The sequence below is a fragment of the Colobus angolensis genome, unplaced genomic scaffold, assembly GCF_000951035.1.
Source record: "Colobus angolensis palliatus isolate OR3802 unplaced genomic scaffold, Cang.pa_1.0 Scaffold535, whole genome shotgun sequence".
Taxonomy (NCBI): Eukaryota; Metazoa; Chordata; class Mammalia; order Primates; family Cercopithecidae; genus Colobus; species Colobus angolensis.
The window spans coordinates 485,571-512,371 of NW_012118877.1; the positions used below are offsets into that span (position 1 = coordinate 485,571).

At 37.6% G+C, this 26,801-nt stretch overlaps 1 protein-coding gene across 1 annotated transcript in view; it reads right to left on the reverse strand.

Moving 5' to 3' along the window:
• Positions 1 to 985: 985 nt before the first annotated feature.
• The window catches only part of TRHR (thyrotropin-releasing hormone receptor), a 34,834-nt gene continuing 9,018 nt past the window's right edge, over positions 986 to 26,801 (reverse strand). The window contains exon 2 of the mRNA XM_011961092.1: positions 986 to 1,533. Within this exon, the coding sequence (XP_011816482.1) occupies positions 1,126 to 1,533 (408 nt within the window). The 3' untranslated portion in view covers positions 986 to 1,125. The remainder of the gene's footprint in view (positions 1,534 to 26,801) is intronic.

The following is a 26,801-nucleotide window of genomic DNA, read 5'->3' on the forward strand; positions in this document are numbered from 1 at the left end:
ATCACTAGCATTTGAGAAGAACAAAAAAAGAACCTACAAACGACAAGCAGATAGGAAGGAAAGACAATTGCAGCCAAGGTAAAATCCATAGACTACAATTCTCAGTGGGAGGTCTTCATCTGGAAGAGGGATACCAGGATTTTGGCTGACTTAGAATAACAATGAACGTTTGAAAATGTTTCAGACTTTTGAGCTAGATTTTGCTTGAATGATTTGCTTGACATGGCTGAGTAGTTTATAAACAAGAATGTTCAAAAAGACTTTCTTGTTTAAAAGCTTCAGAGAAGAAGCAAAATCTAATTATAAATACTTTTGTCTTGGCTATACTTTTGGAAATTAATTGTACGTTAGTTTGTATCTTCACAGTTACTTAATCTGGTTTTTTACCTTGTTCCACACATTATGTGGGAGGCTGGAAGAGTTGATAAGAGTCGGATTTATCTTAAAATCTACATTTCTCCTTAATTAATAATTTCAGATATTTTGAGATTTATTTTCCATTAAAGTTGAATGATGATTTTCTACCCTCTAAGATATAAAAATCACTCAGAATTTTGTAAACATTATGGCAATTTTTAAAATACAGTTAACATGTATGTCCAAAATCTTATTTTTACTTAATACAATGTTTCTGTAATATTTTCCCCTTTAATTTCAGATATTCATGAACTAGCCCTGTCCTATGTTAAAATGAATACTAAATGCAAACATTTAAAAATCTGTGCCTTGTCAAATTGTCGAATGTATAAATAACCTGGAGGGTTGAAAAGTGACATTTGGTATGGTTACTATGAATAATGTAAATTGATGTCTAGATTTTATTGAAACTCTATAAGCCCAGAAAATATAGTGAATTTCTTAAGTTAAACGAAAAGGGCTAAACTTTAAGTTTCCATCATTTAGCTATTTCATAGATCTGCTCCATTTTTAGTGATACTAGTTTGTAAGAAGGAAAGTCTGAATCATCTTCATGGGTTACAGAATCTAGGGTCAGGACTTGTTAGAGCATTGACAAAGACTGATCTGCTCTGTCTTCACATATGACTATTGGCCATGTTCTCCCTTTTGCCGATGGCTGCACAGATTCTCATTTTCTTTGTGGTCCATTTTCTTCTAATTCATGAATCAACTTTGGCTAAAGGATACCTCAGAAGCCAAGCAGGTGTCATCAAAAGACACTTTTGTGGCAGACAGGTAAGTGTCAGTGACAGTGATATCATCAAGCTCTGTGCTGAAATGGTCTGACTCCTTGATGACACTGTAATTTAGGGCCACACTGTAGTTAGCAGGTTTCTCTGTTGGCTTCTGCTTGCAGTTGCAGAGCTTTCTGAAGGCTGCACGGAACTTCTGGGACATGAGATTGTAAATCACCGGGTTGATGGCACTGTTGAGATAAATGCAAATTCTGCAAAAGAGCAAAAACCAATTTTCTTGGAAAGGACTGGAGAGAAATGAGTTGACAACCACAAGAGTCCTGTAGGGCATCCATAAAAGGGCAAACAGAATTACAACCACTGCCAGCATCTTGGTGACCTATAGAGAAATAGAGAGAAATGCTGTACAAACACAAATGAAAACAAAACAAAACACCCTTTCTTCTCTCACCCAAATCTTTAGTTCCCAAAATGTAGTCTGAGACAAGGAGGTAGGTGCAAGTCATTTATTGTGGAGGTGATCCCAGGAAGCAAGATTAAGGGTTATTAATTAGAAGAGAATGCGATTGACAAGGAAAAGCCAAAGTACGGTATGTTATTGAGATAGCTCCCCCTATAGCCAACTCTGGCTCAAGTAATGCAATTGAGAATTGTCTGTCAGAAGTAAGAGAATGAACGACAGTGTCCATTCATTAAAAGGTATTGTTAAGGGCTTTAACTCCTGTGTACTTCCAGGATTCTCTTGCCTGAAAACTCCTAGAGCCTTTAGAGAGACCCTTGAGGCCAAGTAGAAGAGAGACAAATGGTACAGTGGATGCCTGAAGTGGGATATTTCCTGCTGCAGGAACTATCTACTGCAGGTATGGCTGAAATCAGAGTCTTGTAAGAGGATATTAGCACAGGGCACCAAAAGTATCTTGTAAGAGGATATTAGCACAGGGCACCATTAGGAGACTTAGGGTCAAACCTCTTCTTTGCTTACCCTATGTGTGGCCTAAGAAATTACCTTAACCTATCTTATAGCTCATCTGTAAAATGGAGCCAACATTGTCCTCCTAAATCAAATGAGGTAACAGTGGATGAAAAGAATAATGCAATAAAAGCCAGTGTTTATTGAATGTTTAGTGACTGCTATGTGCCAAACACTATCCAAGGTGTTTGTTATTTGTTATCATGTTTAAAAAGTTTTAAACATCCTAAAATAGGTATTGTATCCAATACTTTTTCAAATTAGAAAATAGATACAGAGGCTGTTAAGTACTTTGGTGGAAGCTGTGGAGTCTCAGGGCCGGGATTAATATCCAAATGAGCTTGAATTCAAAGTTTTTGCACTCTTTCAGGTTAAAGGGAAATGAAAGAGAGAGAAAGCAAATGCTGGAATTTTACCTAATGCGGAAGCCACTCCTAAGTATAAGCAATGCACAGGAAGTAAGACAATAGGTAGCATGAAGTCAATATCCCACATTGCTCACTGCTCACTGAACTTCATTCTGATGCGATGCATGTAGGATACTAAGGCTACATATTTTACCACTAGGAGTAGAAAAATTGTTCAGTGAAAATATGTGATTTCACATTAGTTCATATAATACCAAGTAAGACATTCCAGAGATTCTGACTTCTTTTAGAGCCAAGGAGGGTCTACTTAGCAAAGGGGTTAACCGAAACATAATTTTTCCTAAGTAGACTTGAAAAAATATATAAGTAAGTATTTTATTTGGTCATAGGAAATCAAAGGGATAAATGTTCTAAGCTTTGGAAGGAGAGGTAGTGATTATCATCTTCACTGTCATCATCGCCATGATCTTCATCATTATGAACCACATCCCTGCCTTTATTCTCTGCTTGGTACCCCAGGCTCTCCGAAATGAGATCACTGCTTCACACTTGTCAACATTCTCCCACTCCCTGTCAGGGGTAAAGCATCCTACACTGAAATACCTAGTTTAATTTATAATTAGATCTATGCCATCACATTTTAGTCCTTTAAGATGGCCCAGGTAATCTGAAAAGTGCTATATAAACATTATCTTATTTAAGGCTTATAGTAATTCCACTAGTATTCATTTCATTTTGCATATGAAGAAATTGAGGTTTAGGTAATTTATATGATTTGCCTACAGACACATGAGTAGTAAGTGATGGAGCTGTGATTCAAATCTGTCTATTTAAGACAAAGGACATGCTCCTTCCTTTATACTTTGCCCTTTCCATGAAAGTTTCTTGTATTTTCAATAACATTTCTACTGTGTTATTTCCATTATGATCACCCAAACACTTAAACTTCTTCAATGTATAAACCCAACAACACTTACTGCTGCTAAATTTCAGAAGAAAGATTGAATTTCATCTACCTTTATCTTTCCCTACAACTGTCAGGTAAAATGTTGAATCCACAAGTAACATCTACCTGCCTCTTTTCACTGATGTCAGTGAAGGAAGCAACTTTCACTGTGTTGGAGAAGAGCAACCTGTTTCAAGGTTAGTGTCTCTCCTGTGCATTTCCACAGTGCCTCCAGGCATACTTTGACATCATTCCCAAACATTTCATTGCAGTGACCTATACTTGTTCATCTCTCCAATGGACAGTAAACTTCTTCAGGGTATGGGTAAATTTCTTCATTTCCCTACTCTCAGGGATTTAGTGAACTATGTGACATAAAGTGACCCTAAGAAAAACTTGAATACATTCTGGCATGGAAGGAATCGTTTTAAAATATGTAACCATGATCATTTACTGTGTATTAATACTTTGCTATATCGTTAGAGGGTTTTTGCAAGAATATAATATTTAATAATTTTTAAACTCTCTTAAATGAAGATTAGGTCAATTAGTAAAATGAGTCTTTAATACATTTCAATTTTTTGTTTAAAATGTATTTTTGAAATGTTAAGGAGATGTGAAAAGGAACAAATATAATGATGTTTCTAGGATTTACCCAGAGGAAAGTATACCTCCAGTGAGATGACAGAGACTATCTTTAATCCTAGCCATACCTTTCTTTAGTTAATTTCAAATTTTTGATTTAGTTTAATCACTTTTTAAAATGTTCACAAGTTTTTACTGTAGCTATAGCTTGGATTTCAACAGCTCTTATTCAATATAAGAACAAACACCTAGAAAAGAAATATCCTGAAGATTGTCTTTTATACTCATGTAATTTCACTGTGGTTTTTGAACTTTTATTTCTGCTATTATTCCTTATCCTGAAAATGTGACATAAATGTAGATTTGAAATACATCTTTAAAATCTCATTGTTTTTAAGCATTGATGTTGTTGACAGAGTAGCGCATAGGATGCATGGTGATATGAAAGACAGCTTCTTTACAGCAGCCTCTGCCCTAAGATTTAGAGGTCCTTGAGAAATAGCATGACACAATCTTTGAGTGAAAATGATCTTGTACTATGCTTTTGATTGGGAAGGAATCTATCCATCCATTCTAAGTTATGCATTTGCATCCCTACTGTGTATCAGTCAATGTTCTGGCTCTTGATGATTTGACAGTGATCCAGAGAGACATGGCAATGCATTCATGTACCTTAAATCTGATGAACAATTATAATACAATGTGACAACTGCTAATACAGAGGAATGTTCTGGTTCTAAGAGAACCCTTGATATAAACTTGGGGTTGAGAGGTCATTAGCAGGGGCTTTCTGGTGCAGTCAAAATCTTAAGATAAAGAGAGATGAGAGACTGTTCTTGTGGAGATTAAGTATGCATGACAATCTGGAAGTGTAATAGTGGGTATATCATGGGACTAGAAGTAATTTAGTATGCAAATTCCTATTTCAGACTATGTAATGAAGTGGCACAATCTATCTCTTTTTCTAGGAATCTTGTGGAAACCACTACAAAGCCATTACTTTTATATGATGAAGTGACGTCACACTCCATGGAGTGCTTGCCTTCCATTCCTTCTGTCTTCCCTACAGAAAGAGAGATACAGCTGCCAAAAGGGGTACAGGCATATTGAGTTCTGAAAATGTCGGCTCTATGGAGTCATTTTAGTTAACATAGAAGTAGGCAGCCATTTTTGTAGAGTGTACTGAAGGCAAGCAAAAGAGATTACAAGAATTAATGGATTTTTAGTATTTAGAGAGTGAGCTTGAGGAGAAGGGCAGATGAGAACAGGAGGGTCTAGGCTTGATGGCTTGTCCTTGGCCATCCTAGCTAAATGTTATCTTCTTTGTGAATATCAGCTGGAAATTTTGATACCAAACTCTGCTATATGTCTTCCAGTCTTCACTGTATTTAAATATGTAGAATAAGTGGCATAAACCTCTCACAAAATTTGGATTCAGTCCTTCTCAACACATCCTTTTGTCATCTTTATAAAGTCTCTAGATGAGGGTCCTATTCAGGGAGTTATCTTTTATAAATGTGAATTGGACAGATTTCTCTCTTATTATTAAAATTAAGATTATAGTTCCTTAAGTGGGCTATATATGCAGTTCAACCCTGTGTATATGTGCTGCGTGGAAGAAACAGGCTAATTGAGTTCTCTTTTCTAGCATGCTTACAAATCTTCTAGTACTCACTACTATCATTGTAACTACTGCTATGGCTCTTACTACAAGTTCTGAAATGATTAACTAACATCTGTATATTGCCTTTTTGTTTTTAGAATAGTATTAGATTTATAGAAGAGTTGTAAACACAATGCAGAGAGTGTCTATATACCCCACACCAAAGTCCTTCTATGATTCACCCCTTGCATTAGTATGGCAGATTAGTCACAATTAACAAATCCATGTCAATAATTTTTATATGGAGTTAGTTAGCTCCATGCTTTATTCAGATTTCCTTACATTTTTCCCAAAGTCCCTTTTCTGTTCCAGGATTCCCATCCAGAATGCCACATTGTCTTTAATTGTCACAGCTCCTTAGGTTCCTCTGGGCTGAGACAATTTCTCTGACTTCAATGTTTTGATGGTCTTGATAGTTTTGAGGAATACATTAGGTATTGTATAGAATGCACTTTAAGTTGAGGTTGGCTGATGTTTTTCTCATGGTGAGACTGAGGTTATGAATTTTTGAGAGGATGGCCACAGGAGTGACATGCCTCTAGAACCTGCTCCAAACAGGCTTGCCAGAATGGGAGAAGATGTGAAGTTAGCGATAGTAATAGCCATAGCCCAGTTAATAGTATGCCATTTATTAGGTTCTGGTTACATAATATCTGGGGTCATTTTGATTATTTGTCAGAGATTAACTTATTAGTTTGCCTAGGGAGTCATAAGGATTTGATTCATACGTCAATTCCCTAGAAGTTTTAGTCGAAATTTTTGTACTGATTCAGAAAAAATTCTGTGAATGCGCATGGGTCTTGGTAGTATCTGGATACTCTTGCTTTGGAGATAAAGACTGTGGCTTTGTCCTTCTCTGTGTTATTGAATGACAATAGGTAGTAGGTATGGAAGAAAGAGTTGGAATTTGCATTCAGCATCTTGAATTCACGGTCCTCTTCTGCCTCTGAAGACACTGGGCAGGTCATATGACTTTTGTCTGAACCTTATCTAAATTCCAGGGCAATCTTAAGTTGTGAAAAGGCTCTGTTAGTACTAAAAAGCAAAGTCATATACCAGATGGTCACAACTTTATCATTAAACTTGTATTTGAAGACTATTTATTTTATAATGAGTGATTTTCAAGGGTATTATAAGCAGATAACTTTAATTTGTGAATAGACTCTTTATCAATTTTGGATCCCACTTTGTATAATGCCAAAACCCGTTTTTGACTTCATGCACAAACTAAATCAACAAAAAACCTTCACTTCATCTCTACTGCACAAAAGGTAGGGAGAAGTCTTTAGTACCTATGCCTGGCACATAAGTACTCAAAGCACAGTTAAATTATTATTGAGTAAATACTTATTTTTCACAAATGTTATAATTGTGGAGTTATGCATCGATTTAGAATTCTTTAAATTAACAAAAACACTCTAGGTCTTGTATTTCTTCTGGCTGGAATACTCTCCTTTTCAGAAATATACTTCTTTCTGGAAATATTTTCTTGTTAATGAATACAAAACATTTAGTCTTTAATATTCTAATGCCATTCTTCAGAGGGTAACAATACATTCTGTGCTTGGACTCTGCCCATGTTCTCCAATATTTCTGCATATTAACAAAGTGTACTGTAACTGGGAATATTTTACTCTCAGATAGCCCTCAGCAAAGTGATCAATGACTATTTAAATTTTGTTACAATAATTGGGCCAGTTGAATGAACTTGACATGATAATTAAACAAATCTGAATTTTGCCAAGCTTCCACACTAATTGGAAGCTCTGGGAATTTCTTCTTGCAGATTATTTTGCTTTGTTTTGACTTATCTCTGGACATTCTTTTTTTTTTTTTTTTTTTTTTTTTTTTTTTTTTTTTTTTATGGAGTTTTACTCTGTTGCCCAGGCTGGAGTGCAGTGGCGTGATCTCAGCTCACTGCAAACTCCGCCTCCTGGGTTCAAGTGATTCTCCTGCGTCACCTCTCAAGTAGCTGGGATTATATGCGTGCACCACTATGTCGGCTAATTTTTGTATTTTTGGTAGAGATGGGGTTTTATCATGTTGGCCAGGCTGGTCTTGAACTCTGGATCTCAAGTGATTCACCTGCCTTGGCCTCCCAAAGTGCTGGGATTACAGGCGTGAACCACAACACCCAACTGACATTCAGTTTTTAAAAGACAGGTATAATCAACATGGGGTGCTTCATGTCATGGAGTGAGATCGTGGATGGGGCTTAAAAGTTGAATGATGGGGCCACAAAAGGGCTTGACATCAACTTGTCAGTTACTGTGTAATAAAAGTGAATAAAGGCTGAGTGATAATTCATGGTGGAGAGACTGTGGACTGACATACTCTGTGTTGTGCATTACTTGAGGATTTCTTCCAAGAAGACACCCAGGGTTGCTAATGCATAAGTTCTTGACTTCACTTGTCAAGTACTGAACCTAAATGTTTCATTCAGAATAGCCTTTCCAGCAAGCATTATGGAGTGTTTTCTGGGCTCTATTCTGATGAAAAATGCTCAAGAGAATATTAGCAGGGATTCACTATAGAGAAACTTTGGTTGTATCTGATAAGACCTGAGGAAAGAGAAGAAGGGCTAAGGAGGAGAAAAAAGTGACACAGGATTTTTATTGTTTTTCTCACAGACAAGGTATTGATGTCACCCAGGCTGGAGTACAGTGGTGTAATTATAGCTCACTGTAAACTTGAACTCCTAGGCTCAAGCAATCTTCCCATCTTGGTCTCCCAAAGTGTTGGGATTATAGGTGAGAAAAAAAGCTTTTTCTTCACAATTCTAGAGTGTGCTGAGAAAGACAGGTGGAGTTCTTTTATGAGCAAGACATTTGTGGGGGAAAGGAAACTATACTTTATATCTTGGGGCAGGGGGCTGCATGCACCAGTAGGGCCATGAGTTGACACTGTCATCTGGAGGATATCAGAGCCCAGATGACAGTAGGAGTTACAGGATGACATGAAGCTAGGTAGAACATGACTTGACCCTTCCTCTGTGACACCTTCAGTTCTCTAGGAAAATAACTTAGCATCACCAAATGCAAATGTGAAGGCACTTCCAGTGGAAAATCAACAGAGCTCTGCTTCTCACTCTGATGTGAGATGAATCCTCAAAGCCTTGTACATTCTTTCAAGAAGAAAGTTAGAGGCACACACACATGAAGAGTGGGAAGTGATGGGACTTTGAGCTGTCCTGGTTAGTGGAACTGGGGTTCAATGCTAAGTTGCACCAACATTTCTCAGTGTGAGAGGCTCCAAGTGATAGTGAGCCTTGCTCTCCGAGAATCAATGATGGTCTATGTGAGATGGGAACTATGCAGTGCTTTCTGAACATCTTTTAATCCAGAATGGAAAAAACTAGACGAAAATTGAAGATATTCTAATCTAAGTAATAGGAATTTGCAGATTAAAGCACGAAAGATAATTAAAATATATGAAATACTTAGTATGCACCAGGCAAGGTATATTCTTCATAATGGCCCTCCTTTTTATAGAGGATAAGACTGATGTCAGAAAGTTTATATGCTGGTGATCAAAAGCCACACTTTTGATGCATTGGTATATCAAAGTGATATATTGGACTCCAACGTCATCCTTTTCTCTTTACTGTTATGAATTAAATTTTGGGAAGGATTTTTTTACTGAAATTTGAAAACCTAAAAACAAAACTTGGGTTTAAAGGTTGGAATTGGTAGAGGTCGTATGTGGGAGGGGAGCAGGGAGAATGAAAAACTAACTCTTATTTCTATACAAGAGTTTATGCATATCACACCTAACAAAGATATTCCTATTCACACTGTGATACTAAGACCTTATGGAACATATTTTTAAAATGTTTCTGATTTCGGGGTTCTTCTTCGAAGAATGGAAAACAGCTGTGTGCTAGGTAAGATTTGCATCTAGACTTAAGGATCAGATGTAACACTTTCTGCAATACTAGCAACTATTGTAGTGGTGAGATTTCAGTATTGATTACGGAGTCTGGTAACCATGAATGAGAGGTTGGTCTTTCTCTATTGCTGGGATGTTTTCTTATTCACAGGAGGTGAAGATTTGGAAGCATGCTGAGAAAGAAAAACTCAACTGGCAGAATTTGGATTCAAATTATAATAACATCTAAATTTAGAAAATAAAATGTCGTTTTGAATTCTTTTATGAACCACACTGGAAAAACGCTACAGTTGATCTGCCATGGGCTGAGTTTGCTCTTTAGCCTTTTCTAAGTATTCTCTCTTCTAGGTAAATTACTGGTAAAGAGCTAAGCCTGTGGAAAAGTCTGCCCTAATATAGCTTGCTTTAATTTTCTTTACTTTGCTCTCTGGGGTATGGTTACCTCTCCTGGTTATATTTTCATTTGGAACTAGTTTTTAGGAATTCTAATTGGGCATCTTGGCTGGCTCTGAACTGCTAACTATAGCACTTCCCTGAAGACACCAATCTTTCCCAAGGGAGATATTTCACAACCTCTTTTCTTCCTTGTGCTTCCCTGGCTATACAGTCTGGTAAGGGTGACATTGTAAACAGAAACACAGATAAGTGATTCCTCAGCTGCTTACCCAGTAGGGGCTGGGAAATCAAAGGGGTATTTTAAAATGTAGAATGCAAATGATGGAGAAGGAGAGAGATGATGGTGATCCTTAAATAGAAGTAAAATTCTCAGAGCTGCCAGATTTTTAAGAGGGCACTTAGTTGTCTTGCTTCTAAAAATCTTAGACAAAGTCCCTCATCGTAGAGCTGGGAGCACCTGGGAGGCATCAGACTCCTTCTCCACGTGTGTCTCTCCCAAGGGAGATAGCCAGTACTATGCTCAGGCCTGGAGTTACAGAGCTAATTTTCTAGCTGTCCTAGAAGAACTCACAGAGTCAGCCAAGGGGTAGGCACATTTTATTTCCTTCAGCAAACCATACATTCAACGTTTTCCACTGATTTCAGCTTTCTGATGAATTAAACATGGTATTCAAAATCAGAAGCCTTGGTTTTAAATTTCAGCTTTACAAACCATTGCTACTCAAAGATTTTTGAGCCTTAACCTCTGCATTTAATGTGTGAAAATATATGAATGAGGATTCATAAAAACACATTGTAATATGTGCTATACCTTTCTAATATAAGGGACTATTATATTCTTTATCTTGTCTTGAAATCTGCATCCTTGATAAGAGGTGCCAGCTTTACCACTCTGTGTTAACCTAACAGACTGAATGGAGTTTCTTTGCACTTATCTGCTTCTTCACTACTTGACTGAAAACATGATTTGAGCCTACAAACCATGCTGGCCCTGGCTATGAGTTCCAACCATTCAACAGAGAGTACTACTGCATCAGAGTCTCTTTTGGATGATACGGTCAGAGTTGGTTTGTAGTATCAGTATAGTGATGAAGCAAATAGGCTATGGAGGCAGACCTAGCTGGAATCTAAGTCTAGTTCTGCCACTTACTATCTGTATGGCACCAGACAACATATTTCACCCTTGTAAGCCTCAGTATATACGTCTGAGAAATACAAAGAGATATGAAGAATAAATGAGGTAGTTTAGGTAATGCACCAGCATAGGGTATGGTTCTCAATAAAATACAGCTAATTTTCCATAATTTAAGGGGATGAGATTTCCCGTCACTAGGTAAATGTGTAGTATTTAACCAAATGACAGATGAAGCCTTTGATAATAAATAATAATAATAATATCCTATTGAACACTTTATATTTTAAACATAGAACCAGGGACTTTATTGAATTATTTAATTTTTATAGTATTTATGAGGCAGGTATTCTAGTCTGTTTATTATAAAAATGAAGAAAAACAGATTCTGAGACATTAATAATTCTGGAGAGTGGTAAATATTAATCCTTCTTCAAGTTACTTTCCTTCATGTCTCCCTATGTATTCATTTGTGCTAATATTCACAACCTGAAAGGATCCTGTTCCTTCACTGGTTTACTTATATATTGTCTCATTATTCCATAGAATGATGCCTCCTTGAGGGTTGCCACTCAAGGGGCAACATGAGGCTCTGGCACTTAGTAGGTGCAATAAACATTCAGGAAATGAATGCATGAATAAGCGAATGAGAAAAACAGTTCCTGAATGCTAGTCTAAATGTTTCTGCCTCTGTGAAGTTCCATGTTGCCATTTGACATTTCCATTTCTAATCACAAATGTCATTATTATATTGTGTCTGGTTTCTTTCCCGGTATATAAGAGGGCAGGATATGTATTGCATATTTTTATCTCTAACTTTTAAAACAAGCTTGGCATCAAAAATACTTGCATGTAAAAATTAGAATCAATGTGTAAAGAGTCCTTCTCAGAAAAGGACATGATTGATAGATCAGAGTGCAATTACAGTGAAGAAAATTTTTTCGGGGAACAGTCTGTTATTCCGTAGAAATAAAGAATTACTGGCTATACTGTTATGAAGAACTTAGGAAAAATAAAGAGCTGAGGGAATGCTAACTCAATATGATTTATGCTAAGTTCATTTCCTATTACTGAATATTGATCGGCACTATGTTAATATATACCAACCTAAAATGGGATTTGCCTCCAAAAGATACAAAGCTCACTTTGACAGGTCTTCTTGCTCTGTTCTATCTGTCAGCTGTCACATTCAATCTTTTGTTGCTCTTCCTTCACTCATGAAGTTGTAGAAGGCTATTTCTCATGATGCCATTCTGCATCTTTAGATTATAAATTGGTATTTTAGGGCCTAACATAACACAGAAAGCATTTTTTTTTTTTAGGAGATAAAGAGTTAAAATGAAAGCAGGGGATGAATTAGCTGCTAGTTTAGGCTGCCTGTGATAAGCTTGATCTTTCCTGTATTTGACAATTTTGTGCAATGCAGACATTTATTTAATATGTATTTCTAATTATTGAGCAATTATCAAACACCAGTACATGTACTAAGTATATAATTATTTTCACAAAAAAATTCTCAAGTAGGAATGGCTCAGAAGTCAGCAAGCTTTTACTGTAAAGGGCTAGATAGTAAATATTTTAGCCTTTGTGGGCCATACAATCTCTGTCACAACTACTTAGCTCTGCCAGTGTAGTGAGAAAGCAGCCATGGTCAATAAATAAGGCATGGCTTTTTAAGTTCTACTAAAAATTTAATTGGGAAAACAAGCAGTAGAACTGCTTTTGCCCCATGATCGCAGTTTACCAACGGGTGGAGTAGTTGAACACTTTTAATACAACAGACAAATGCATATCATCTGTTTCAAACTACTGTTGATATTTATGGCTAACTTTTTTCAAATTCTTAATTATCAGCATAGCCAATGAGTAATATGAACCATATTATGCTGGCTCTTAGCTTGTGAACCAAAGTTTTGATTTAGAATTTTATTTCTCTTATGACAGAATCATAATTTGCATTGTCTCTGTACCAACACCTAAAAGAATCGTGATATCATTATACTTTTAATGATCATGAGAGCTCTTTTCCAGAAGATATGTACTCTCATGCATGGTTAAATCAAATGTAGTGTAGAAACCCATGCAGAAACCTCTTGGAGAAGATACATGTGCAAATTGATGGTAGTTGGCCCTCTGGGCCCACAGCAAGCCAGTCCCTTGGATTGTGTATCAGACTGTCTTAATTTACCAATATAAAAGACTCTCCTTTTTTACGGCAGTCCCTCTGGGTATCCTGGTTCCAGCAATCACCAGTTGTTAGGCCTTGGGCCCATTACTGTTTGGGAGTTTCAGTTTTTTCTTCAGTAAAATGGTGACAGAAATTTTCATGTGCCTCACAGGGTTGCTGTGTGAATAAATGTGGTAAGTGCTTATGCTAGTGCTGGCAACATAGCAAATTTGAGAAAAGTCAAACTATTTTTGAAACTAATAATAGAAAACATCCATTATTTACCATGCACCAAGTTCCGTTCTAAGTATTTCATATATACTAACTCGTTTAATCTCACAATAACACTACAAGGAAAATACTATTATCTTCATTTTACAGATGAAGAAACTCATACACCACTTACAAATGGTAAAATGAGATTTGAACCAGGCAGAAGAGTCTCTTATTCAATCTGTCCCTGTAAAGGTAACTATTTCTTATTCCCAGGTGAGAAAGACTGGGTAGAGATTGCCATACTTTCTCTTACAAAAATGAAGAGAGCTAAGACCTATTTGAATAAAGGAACATCTATCACAAACTTCTCTTAATTACTGACCTACTGAAAGGTTCTTATTCCACCACTGGAAAATGTTGTTGCAGTTTTGAATTAGAATGTAGAATGTTTTTTCTTTTAGAATAAGTATTCTAAAATATAATTAAATAGTATCGCTAATGCTATTATTTCTTGCACATAGAAGCCAAATGACTTATGTAGGCCAGCCTGATGTCTTACCATTGCATCAATGGGAAAGACTCAGGTTTTAATGTATAAGTTTCAGGTATTGATGTATAAATGACATTCACCAGTGCCTGAATATGGATTCAGTACAACAACATGCTCTGAAAATGGGCTGTTTATTTAATATCGCTGACTGCCCTATTTAAATTAGACCCATCTCATTTCAGCATTTAATTATTTCCCTTATTTGCTTGATTTTTCTCCACCATCAGACAGGTCACAAACTGATATAATATGAGCATTTGTTTTTTATTCCCTGTTTCCCCGTTTCTCCTTAGAAAGCTCCATGCAACAGGGATGTTTGTCATACTTGTTCATTGCTGTGTTCCCAAGGTCTAAAAGAGTTCTCGGGATTCAGAAATGTGCAAGTATTCAACATATTTTTGTGGAACGAATGAATGAATTTAATTTTCACACATATAAGATAATGTTCCCTTTTTCTTGGGCAGATATATCCTCTATCTCTGCACCTCATTTCTGTGATGTCTGTACCATGGGCAAGTGTGTGAGGAAGCAGAGAATAGTGTTGCCGTCAAAGACTTTGGATTAGATTCTAGGAATTAGACTTTTTGCTTTTCCATTTTTTGAATGGGTGACCATGAGCTTAATATCACTAAATCTTATAGCACTCATCTTTAAAAATCACAGGATAAATTACACTTATGTCATAGATACAAATGAGATGATGTGTGAAAATCCCTTAGCACCACCATGCCTGGCACATATAACAGCTCAGCAATATTATCTATTATAAAGGTTAACTAATGATGGACACATATGCAAATGGGACAGATTATTTTCTGGATTATATTGTTAGAAAGATAATCAGACATGTAATCTGTTGCATTAAAGACATTTATTCAAGAGATGGTAGGCCGGGCGCCGTGGCTCAAGCCTGTAATCCCAGCACTTTGGGAGGCCGAGACGGGCGGATCACGAGGTCAGGAGATCGAGACCATCCTGGCTAACACGGTGAAACCCTGTCTCTACTAAAAATACAAACAACTAGCCGGGCGAGGTGGCGGGCGCCTGTAGTCCCAGCTACTCAGGAGGCTGAGGCAGGAGAATGGCGTAAACCCGGGAGGCGGAGCTTGCAGTGAGCTGAGATCCGGCCACCACACTCCAGCCCGGGTGACAGAGCAAGACTCCGCCTCAAAAAAAAAAAAAAAAAAAAAAAAAAAAAGAGATGGGGTATTTCTATGTTGCTCAGGCTGCTCTTGAACTCCTGGGCTCAAGCGATCCTCCCTCCCACTTCAGCTTTCCAAGTAGCTGGGATTACAGGCATGAGTCCCGGTGCTCAGTTACCAAATGTGCTATTAACTGAAGAATTTAAGCTAGAATATTTAAACAGTGGTTCTTGAACTGGGGTGGGGAAGTTTTGTGAGGGTTGTAGAAATCACTTGAGGGGATTTTCAAAACTCTCCATGCTTTCTGGAGAGTCTGCAATGTTGCCTCATCTTTAGAATTTGTATTGGGATGTACCTCTGCTACTGACTGGAAAATGTCCTGTTCTTCAGGGTTTTGGGGTGAAATGTTGACAACAACAAATTTGTAATATATAAATTTACAAGGTATTATATTAAAATACAATACATTCAAATCTTCCATAATGACTGTAACATGGCAATAAATATAAAATATTGGCCAGGTAGTATACAAGGAAATCACTACTCATTCCAAAGGCTTTTGTGCATAGCATTTCTCCTAGCAGTACTACATAACAGTTTACCGAGATGTTTTACTTCTGAACGTAGACATTTCTATTTCTCTTTGGGAAAAATGGTTTTGTGAAATTTGTCCTTGCTAATCATCATTTTTCAAGTTGTCTTTATGATACATTTTTGGTGCTTTTGAAAGAATATTTTATATTGCTCAATGTTACTAAGCAATTTGACTCTCTAGCATTAATTTTTGGAATTGTGTTTGGTCACTTTAGCTGAAGAAGAAGCATGATCTTACTGAATATGTAGAATTCCGACAGTAATAATTTTCTACTGTAACGCTTTAAACATAGTGGGCTACCTAGCAGTGGGCTTACATGTAGGAATCAATTTGCAAAAATTTAGTCTACCTTCCTTAAACACTACCAAGATCTTTTTAATGAGCACTGAACATTATTTGAGTTGATAATTCATTTGATCACAGCCCAGAAGTTTCTGTTTTTTGACTAACAAGGCATATAAGAACATGAGTTTTCTTTCTTCTGGTGCCTCAGTGTTCATGCTTTTTTTAAAAAAAATCAAGATTGTTTTCTCTACTTGTGGTATATGCATGGGCATTGGTCTGATTTAAAACATGTTAATGATGGGAACAATGTGCCTGGTGTGATTTAATAACCTTTCCCGATTGATTATCCTGAGGAAGTGGATGGAGTTGAGGAGCCAGCGACAGAAACTGTTATTCATTAGCTTAAAAGCCATGATCAGGCAGTTTTCCACCTGTCTCAATTTTGGGTTTGCATTGCATTTTGAGTGGCTGACACACGCTTCTTGAGTTGGGAAAGCTCCCCTAAGGAACAACCAAACATTCTGCATGATGCTCAAGTGTGAAGAGTGGTAGATTGATAGAGAAAGCCTTTCTGGCTTTTGCCATTAGTACTCTTGATGGTTTTGGTGAGGCACAAAAAACCCAGTATACTTGCACATGAAAAGAAGAGTCAAGCACCCTTGATCGATCCTGTTTATTAAGAGCATTTGTACCTCACACTAGCACATTCCTTTGAGGTTAAGGCAGTAGCAAAGTAAAGTCAAGAACTGTGCGCAAAATGGAGTGTGCTGCTTTTGTCACAAGGCTAATTGAATTGCTTCTAAATGTGTTTCTAGAATTCTTTAAAGATAAAGTGGAGACAGCCAAGATATTTGAGGGGAAGGAAAAAAGTGGACTGTGAACATAAGACATATCATCAGGGAATGCTGATAAAGGAAAGACCTGGTTTAAGATTGTGCGGACAGAGCTATTACTCATAAGTTGGCCTTGTTCACATATTTTTGAATAAGGGATGTACTGAGACACTTGGCTTCTATTGATTGGGAATTAGGGCTTTAGATGGAATTTTTTGGCAAATGAAGAAATCCCTGCCCTGTGGATATGCATCCAATATGATTCAGTCTGGCCTTTAATTATAAGATCCTTGCTTCAATGAAGGGGAATAGAGTGTTAAATATGAGATCATACCTGTTGTGGGTGTGTCACTGGCTGCAACAGCAAAGGAAACAACCTTGAGGACCATGCCAGCTAGCTACTGGCTAATAAAATGGCTCCTCTAAATATGGTTTATTGGGAATGAGTCCCAGAACAGACTTACTGGAAAGTGTTTAGAAGTCACAAAGAAATTCAGATCAGCTGTAATTTACTACCATAGCAATTCACTTTTTTTTAAATGAATGAAACTTAATTTGTTAGCAGTCTACCCATCCCTACTTCTCCCATTTCCCACAATTAACAGCCATGCCTTTTCTACTTGCCATTACCCTCATTCTCAATCAATGACTTTCCATTCTACCTCACTGAAAAAATAGAGCCCAGCTTGCTAAACTCACAACTTTCTTCCTCATTACTTAAAATTAATCTGCAACCATGATCATCCTTATTTCTTTTCTTTGCATCTCATTCATTTATTCTTTAATTCACTCATTTATCTATTTATTGGACAAACATGTATTGGATACGTCCATGTACCAGATACTGTGCTAGGTGCTGCAGACAGATCAGTGAATTAGACACAATCCTTTCTGACAAGAAAAAGAAAGATGAGCCCTATCCTATTCCTTTTTGCCTCCTCAGGAACCATGCGCCATCAATATCAAGTCTTGCTTGTGCATCTACAAATAATTCCTTCCATTCTACTAGCTCTTTCCCATCAAAATTTAACCAGATGTAGATTTCTTCTATCTTAAGAAGTAAAGCAAAATAAAGCAAACAAAAATACCTTGCCTTGTTTCTTCATGTTATTACTGTTCTCTCTCATAATCAAATTTGTTAAAACAGCAGTATATTCTTACCCTCTTTTTAGTTTTTCCTCCATTCATCATTCACCAACATCATGCAATCTTATTTATTTCCCCAACACCTTATGGAAGCTGCATTCACAAACTGGGTGCTTTTCAGTCCTTATCTTTACATTTATCATTGACCACTACTGAAATAGTCTCCTTCTTTGATTTCTGTGACTCTTTCTCCTGGTTTTCCTCCTCCCTCTCTGAATATTCCTTCTCTGTTTATTTCAAAGGCTCTTCATCTCATTCTTCTAGAATTCTAGCTATGCCAGGGTTTCTTTTCTACGTTACAAAATTTCCTCTAGTGATTACATCTACTCTGGTGTCTTCAACAAACCATCTGTATACTAATTACTCCCAAAGCTATATCTACAGTCTATATGTTTCTTCTGAGCCTTAAATTTATATTTCTATTTGTATCCTGGTATTTTATAGACACTTCAAGTACAACATGGACAAAACTAAACCTGACATGCTTACCCTACTGAAATATGTTTCTTCTCTACTGTTGTCAACATTTACATAAGTTACACTATTTAATTAATAATAACAGTAGCTAACATTTATTATTTCCATGTTCCAGGCACAGAAGTTACACTATTCAGTTAATAATAACAGTAGCTAACATTTATTATTTCCATGTTGCAGGCACTGTGAGAAGTACTACATATGAAATTTTATACTCAACCCTAATAACTACCTTGTGAGATAGGTGCTGTTATTCTTTTTACAAATACGCAAACCGAGGCTCAAGGTTGTAAGTTAACTTGTTCACATCACATAGTCAGCAGCCAACCCTGGCTGTCACTCCAAGGGGTGAAACTGGAATTCAGGCTGTCAACAGTCACACCACTTTCTCTCTCCATGGTTCAAGTAAAGTCACTTTGACTCCTTTCGATTCCACTTTCTACACATCTACTCACACCAAATCTATTGATTCTGTTCCAAATGTATCATTTTCTTCCCTATCCTAAATGCTATTTACCTTATTCTGTTAGGCCCTTGGAGATCGATTCATATCTTGCCCATATTGTTCCAGTCTTCTCCTAACTAATGGCTTTGACTTTGGTTCAATTATTTGGCCACATTGAAGACAGAGTGGTCTTCCCCACGCTTAATTCTGATTATAACACTCTTTGCCTTGTAATCTCCCAATATCTTGCCATAGCCTTTGGAAGCTTGCCCAAATCCTTCATATATATACTAAATAAAGGCCTTTTTTCCTGATCTCTGCTTACCTCACTAGTCTCGCCTTTTGTTGCCCAGACTTAAGGAGCTACTTGCCATATTATGGACTGATTGTGTTATTTCTAGATTTCTGGTCTTCACCTGTGTAGTTCCTAGTATATAAACCATCTTCCTTCCCTTCACCTACAAAATGCCTATGAATCCACAATGCTCAGCTTAAGAGTGCTCATTTCCAGAAAGCCTTTCTGGTGCCCACCTCTCTCCAAGCCATGTAGATCAGGTGCCACTAATCTGTGTGTTTTCACTATGATAACATTTGTTTCTTTATGACTTTATCAGTTTACTATTCTGTCTTCTGTATTAGACTGTGAACATTTTGTGAGCATAAGCTTTGTTTTAATCATTTTTGTATCCTAATGCCTAATAGAATCCCTGACATTTAGTATGATTTTAAATAAATCATAGGTGAGGAGATGCAAATCTGTCTGAATCTATCTGCTCCTTAATTTCACCATTTTCCTGTCCCATATAATATAACATGCTGGAAGGGATTGTAATAATAGAATTACTATTTTGGAATTCAGAAACAGACCATGCTTAATTCCAGGATAGCACTTCTACTGTGTACTGCAGTTGCTTTATGCCAATGTATTGATTCGATTGCTTTTAACTTATTCAGAGAAATTTCCAACGGATTCCTAAAGAAATCCCTGGAGGTCCATCCTAGCACCTTATAATCTCTAGTTAAATATTTCTCTTGTAAATATACTCTGAATCTGAGCCTATTCCTATTTTTCCTGGTAAAACAGAAAATCTACCAGTGAATTACTTTCTCCTGCCCTCCCCTACTGAATTTTATGTGTGTATAATCTTTCAAATGTTTGTCAAGTAAAATTAGTTACAAAGCTGAACTCCTATCAGAAGAAACATGGCAGGGTGTCAGTTTTGCACATTGCCAGGGGCTTGAGTCACTTAACTATAGAAAAATGGTCTTTAAAAATTCACAGGGTGCTCTGCATTCACCCTGCCGCTGTCCTCTCTCACTCTCACAGTGGTGCCACCTCTCTCACTGAGCCACTTCCTTATTTTCTAAGCTAAGAGCTGCTACCCACAGAAAATATGCTGAGTTTCCCCATAGTCATAAATCCTCATAAAACTCAAACAACAAAGGCCCAGAATGGAGAGGCATAGGATGCTTTACTTTCTTGCAGCTACTATATAATTATGTTCAGAGCAATCTATCCAAGGGTTATAGCCAAAAGTCACCAGTGTTGTTTATGAAAGGTTGCAGTGTTTTCTTTTTTGAAATGTTATCTATTTTTATTTCAACTGAATATGGCTGTCAAGTGTTTCACATTATGCATCCTAATCCATGTGCATATGTATGTGGCCTTGTTTAATTTTCAGAGCTAATTTAGCTTTAAATTTATTCAAGTTCTTCTCATGTACTTCCATGCAGCTCTCAAGTGTCGTGTTTGACTCCAGTGGCAAGACCGTGACTTCTGTTTTAGATAAATACACTTATTCTTTTAACTGCGTTTTCCCTTGCTCCTTGGCTCATTTTCGTTTCTTTAATTTTTCTCCCAACTGAGAGAATCCACTAAAACATGTCTTTGGCCCTCTAGCTATGTCCAAGAGGAGAAAATAGGTCCTTTTATTTCTAGCTAAGTCTCCTATCCCATTTTAGCCTCCTATTTGTAAACATTCTTCTAGACCTCAGTGTTTGTCTGTCTGTTCTTCATACTTTAAATTCAACCCCCACCACACCTTCTTTCTATTATTATATTGATTCACAAATCCACTTTATGTGATCCTGACCACTCATTTCCAATCCTATATTTCCAACTCCTCCATAAAACTCCTCCTCTTAATATCTCTGTTTAATATCTCTCCCTTACCATTTCTTTCAATAATTCTACCATTTTCTGTTTCCTGAAAAACATCTTTAGAGTCATATTTGATTCTCCCACGTTCTTATCCTGTATATCCAGGCTTTACTAGTTTAGTCATTTATCAATATGTCCCTAGGCACCACGGAGGCACCGTGGACACAACAATAAATAGGATCACGTTTCTACCACTGTGGGATGCACAGTCTGCTGAGAGAAAGGGGCATTGGGACAAATTATTAACAGCAAAATGGTGAACCATACAGATGAATGCACAAAATGATACAACGGGAAGGGAGAAACACCAAACCCTGCCAGTGGTGGTCAGGAAAGCCTGCTCTGAGAGGTGACCTACCACAGGGAGGATAGAAAGAAACAGGTCAAAGAAGGGGCTACCGAGTGCTCAAGCCTGGAGGAATCTGCATGCTGGTTGGCGGGCATGAGAGAGTGTAACAGTGACGGAAACTGCCTGTATGAGGGTGTGTTGGGGGACAGAGGGCAGATGAGTCTGGGAAAGTAAGCAGGGAGCAGATCATAAATGTCCTAATATGCCAATATAGTGACTTGGGATTTCAACATATAGAAAATGGGAAGATTGAAGGATTTCAGGCAGCATAGCGATGGTATCAAGTTTACATTTTAGATTATTCTAGCAGCAAGCACCCTGGAAGAAGAACTGGAGAAGGGCAATCAAGAGGCAGGGTGCGGGTTACGGGATGTGATGGCTGATGACTATAATCCTAGCACTTTGGGAGGGCAAGGTAGGAGGATCCTTTGAGCCCAGGAGTTTGAGAGCAGCCTGAGCAACATAGTGAGACCTCGTCTTTATACAAAAATGAACAAAATTAGACAGGCATGGTGGCACACAGCACACACCTGTAGTCCCAGCTATTCAGGAGGCTGACGTTGGAGAATTGCTTGAGCTCAGGAAGTTGAGGCTGAGATCAAACCACTGCACCCCAGTCTGAGTGACAAAGCAAGACTGTCTCAAAAAAAAAAGGCAAGGGGATTGGAAGGAGGCTTCTTCATATGTGGCAAGGCAGGAAATCAGCCTTCTTGCCTACAGTGCAGAGAGGACACAATGGGACTGGAACTGTAGTCATAACACTAGAAGGGAGATATTAGGTGTGTGAGAAATTTCAGAGGAAAGAATTCCATGTATAGTGACACAAGGACAGTAGGGAATTTTGAAATAGGCATTTAAGACATAAAAGGAGGAAACTGATTATGGTTCTGCAAATGGATAGACAGGAATCCCTGAGAACCCATTTGGAATGGAAACTCCAAGGATGAAGAGGCCACTGTCTGTAGAATGTGATATTCTCTGGCATTGATCAATAGCTTCAAGAGAAAACTGAGAAGGCAGGTGTTGATGATGGTCTTGGGCTTTGTTTTTCTGGCCTCATTGACTACTTCTGCAGGTTGCAAGGTCTTCTTGTATTTCACATTGGCCTGGTGAATGCCTACTCATTTTTCAAGCCTGAGAGTGACTTGTATCCCACTGGGGGCTTGCTCTTCAACCTTATGCACAATAAGTACCATTTTCTTATCTCTTCTGTACACTGCACAGCTTAACCTTGTGTTTTAATGTAGATCTTTCATATTCTACTGAATGTTCCAGAAGAGAGTATTATTGGTTCTTTAGACAGTATTTGGCATAAAATTGGTGCTTAATAAATGTTTATTGAATTGAAGAGATAATGGATGAAGAAAGGAAAGTGATGAAAGGGTCATATTTTAAAGGGTATTGAAAGCCCTCAGAGAAGCTGGGAGATATATATATATATATTTTTTTTTTTTAAGAAGATGAATGTGTGAAAACTGTTTAAGGAAAATTAGTCACATAGGAGCACTCAGATGGATTTGTTCTCATCTTTGTACCTCTTTTCATTTTGTTTCCCTTCCCTGGGCTGTCATTTCTCTGCCTGTCTATGCCTTCTGTCCAAGGTAGCTATCTTATTGTGGAGGGAATTTAAAGGTTCATGGGAAAGCCAACAGGTTATTGTACAATGAAGTCAATTATCTGAGTGTACCATATTTCCAAATCAGCCTGTCCTATTTGGAGGGGGAATCTTCCTAAAACTTCTTCTGTACTAACACAATCACCATTGTGCTGGCTAGTTGCACTATTGTTATTTTGGGAATTCAAAAAGGATTTAATAAAAGACAAGGAGATTTTAATTAAAATCAGAGAAGAATATGTCACATGTAAAGGATAATTTTCCAGGAAGCAAAATAAAGTGTCGGACCTGACCGAGCCCCTAAGTCTGTACGAATGTTTTCTTTCATACTTTCTTTTACTACATTTGTAAAATTACATATTTTATATATATACACATATATATTTTTATATATACATGCACACACTAACACAAAAGTGTGCTGATAAGTATTTAACAACCATCTCTCCACAAAAAAAGAGGGGACCCTGGCTTGTCATATTTGCTGATTTTGTAAAGTAATTCAACCATGACCAATTTGAAGCCACCAGTTTGATGGCACTGAATGCGGAGTTGGGGAGTGAGACTAATCACCTGCTCTTGCAAAGCCTGTACTCCTTGGCAGCTACACACCACTGAGTGTGCACACTTTTGGGAACCTACTGTATGCCAAACACAGGGCTGAGGGTACCAGAATACAGGGCCCTACTCTTTGGGATGTTAGTGAGAGTGGGAAGACATACTACCAATTATGAGGACAAAGAATTACTAAAGCACATGTGTATGCAAAGTATTATGGAAACATAGGAAGAACACCTACCTTACATGTAGTTAGGAATGTAGCTATATAAATCTACCTGAGAAATTCAGTTAAGGTTTGATGGGGCAGCTGGGTATCATTTGATTTATGACTTGAAAGATAATTGGGGGTTTGCCAGATGAAGGGTATTCCAGCTGAGAGAATGCAGCAAGTTCAGAGAACTACAAATAATTCAGAATTGCTGGAGCATAATGTGTAAGTTGCGAGAGCCACGTGAGAGGAAGCCGAAAATGTAGGAAAGGGACAAGTTCTTATTTATGATTCTAAGGAGTTAAAACTCCAGCGCTCAGGGGACTGTAAAAATTATGCTGATAGTATTTCTGTGTTAGAGAGATCCCTTAGTGAGTAATGTGCAGAATGATTTGGAGGAGAGTGCCATGGGAGCAAGAGAAGCTGGTAAGGTATGCAGTGAAATAGGGCAGTGAGAGGCGGTGAACCAGGGCAGCAGCGGTGCGAGTGGAGAAGTAGGTCAGCAGGAGAATAATGAGCTGGAATCACTAGGACGTGGTTATTGCTTAGCTATGGGGAGCAGGGGGATAACAGGAGACGAAAGCCCCTAGAAGGACCCCCAGGTTTCTGGTTTGGGAATCTAATGCAGGAAAGAAATAAAGAGGTAGAGGTTTATAAGGCAAAATAATGTGTTTTGTTTCAGACCTATTGGATTTGATGTAATTATGTGATGCCCAAAAAGCAATTGTATTTATGGGTCAGGAGATGTCTTTTCTGAAGCTATACACCGAAGACTCAGGTGAAAGTTGTAAGCATGGCCATAGAAGAAAACATGTAGAATGACAAGGGACAGGATGGGGAGGAGAGGTGGGAATTAGGTGTAGCAGGACTACAATCTGGCTCAGACTCCTTCTGTAGACACTGGTTTTCCAAAGCTTGCTTCAACAATACCAGATTATTCCCACTCTGAACATGCCCAGTCTTCTCCTATCTACTTCCCCCTTTCTGTTGAACTTTCCTTCTTTTCTCTCTGACTATTGCTGCTTGCAGGCATTCATCCCACCTTTATAGGTCCAGTTCAAATACTATGTACTCCAAAAACCTTCCTCCATTTTCCTTCTTTCATGGATGCCATGTTCTCTCTCATAGAATATAGTGGTACACTCAGAATTATTTGTGTACGTGGCCCATAGTAAGCTCCTTGAAGATAAAGAGTTTGTCTTTATAGATCCCTATAGCCTCTATACCTAGGATAGTGCTAGGGGCTTTTTGGATGTGAATGAATGTTTAATTAAATTAGGGAACATATCGAATAAGAATGATCTGTTGCAAAATTTTGCTCAACACTGACCCAGCTCAAGTATTATAACTTTTGCTTTTTCCCCCAACTCATTAAAAAAAAAATTCCTAAAGGAAACTAAGAACATACTTATCAACCAGACTTCATGTGTCTGGAACTTGTGTGCATGTTGTATCTGTGTGCATGTTGAAGAATTCATGAGAGGCTATGTAAAGAAGTATCAAGTAGTTTGTCATCTTCAATTTTAGCTGATTTTATGATATTTCTTGTGCGAACAGATTGAATTCTATAGGAGCATTGGTCTTTCTTTTTTGTAGGCATATAGAATAATTTATTTTTCTCTGCTAGTGAACTTATGGCTCAATTATTCATAAATACACATTATTTATTCCTAATTTTATATTTGCAGTTTTTATGCAAATATAAAATTAGGAATAACCAATGTGTATTTATCTAAGTCAAAGCACACAAAACACACAACTTTAGGAGATAATTTATAGGATATGTACAAAATCTTTTCTTATATAGGATGTGAATCAGAAAATAGATAACTATTCTTTAATAAAAATAAAATGGCACATGTAGCTGTGAGCTGTCACAAAAATTATACATGTTTCTCCTGAACTTAGAGATATTTACACTATTAAGTATATAGTTGAACCCAGACATTGGAATAAATAAAACAATTAAAAATGAAGGATGAGCTGGGCACAACGGTGTGCACCTGTAGTCCCAGCTACTTGGGAGACTGAAGCAGGATGATTTCTTGAACTCAGGAGGTAGAGGTTTCAGTGAGCTATGATTGCACCACTACACTCCAGCCTGCATGACAGAGCAAGGCCCCCGTCTCTAAAAAAAAAACTGAAAAATTAAAAAATTTAAAAAAAAATAAAATGAAAGATGAGTCTGTAGCCTCAGTGCTCTTGGGAAACCTCTAATTTAGGCCTAATGCTTAAGAGTTTAATATCATTAATTTGCCTTGTGAGCTTAATCATTGATTAAGCTACCTGGGGAGAAGAATGAATCTGTTGAGTAAAGGTTCTCTTAGACGTAGGTGGAACTGGCAGTTGCTTACGTTTATAATTTATGAGATTTTATGGTCCCAAATGTCAGCCCTAGTGCCTGACATTCCAACAATGCACCTCCTTTCCTATGTGTCTTGCAGGTTTTACATAGCCTCTCATGAATTCTTCAAAATGCAAACTTGGGGTATCCAAGCACCAGACAGGTGAAGGCTGGTCAGTAACTATCTTCTTAGTCTCCTTTACTTTTTTTTTTTTTTTTAAGGAGTTGGAGGGAAAGCAAAAGTTCTAAAGCTAGAGTCGGGTCCACATTAAGTAGAATTTTGCAGTAGGTCATTATTGTTCAATATCTTCCCCCAATTTAATGAAACATTCATTCACACCCCAAAACATGTATTCTTTAAAAAGTAAATAGGCCGGGCATGGTGGCTCATGCCTGTAATCCCAGCACTTTGGGAGGCCAAGGCTGGCGGATCATGAGGTCAGGAGATCAAGACCATCCTGGCCAACGTGGTGAAACCCTGTCTCCACTAAAAATACAAAAATTAGCTGGCCATGGTGGTGCATGCTTGTAATCTCAGCTACTCGGGAGGCTGAGGCAGGAGATTCACTTGAACCTAGGAGTCGGAGGTTGCAGTGAGCCGAGAT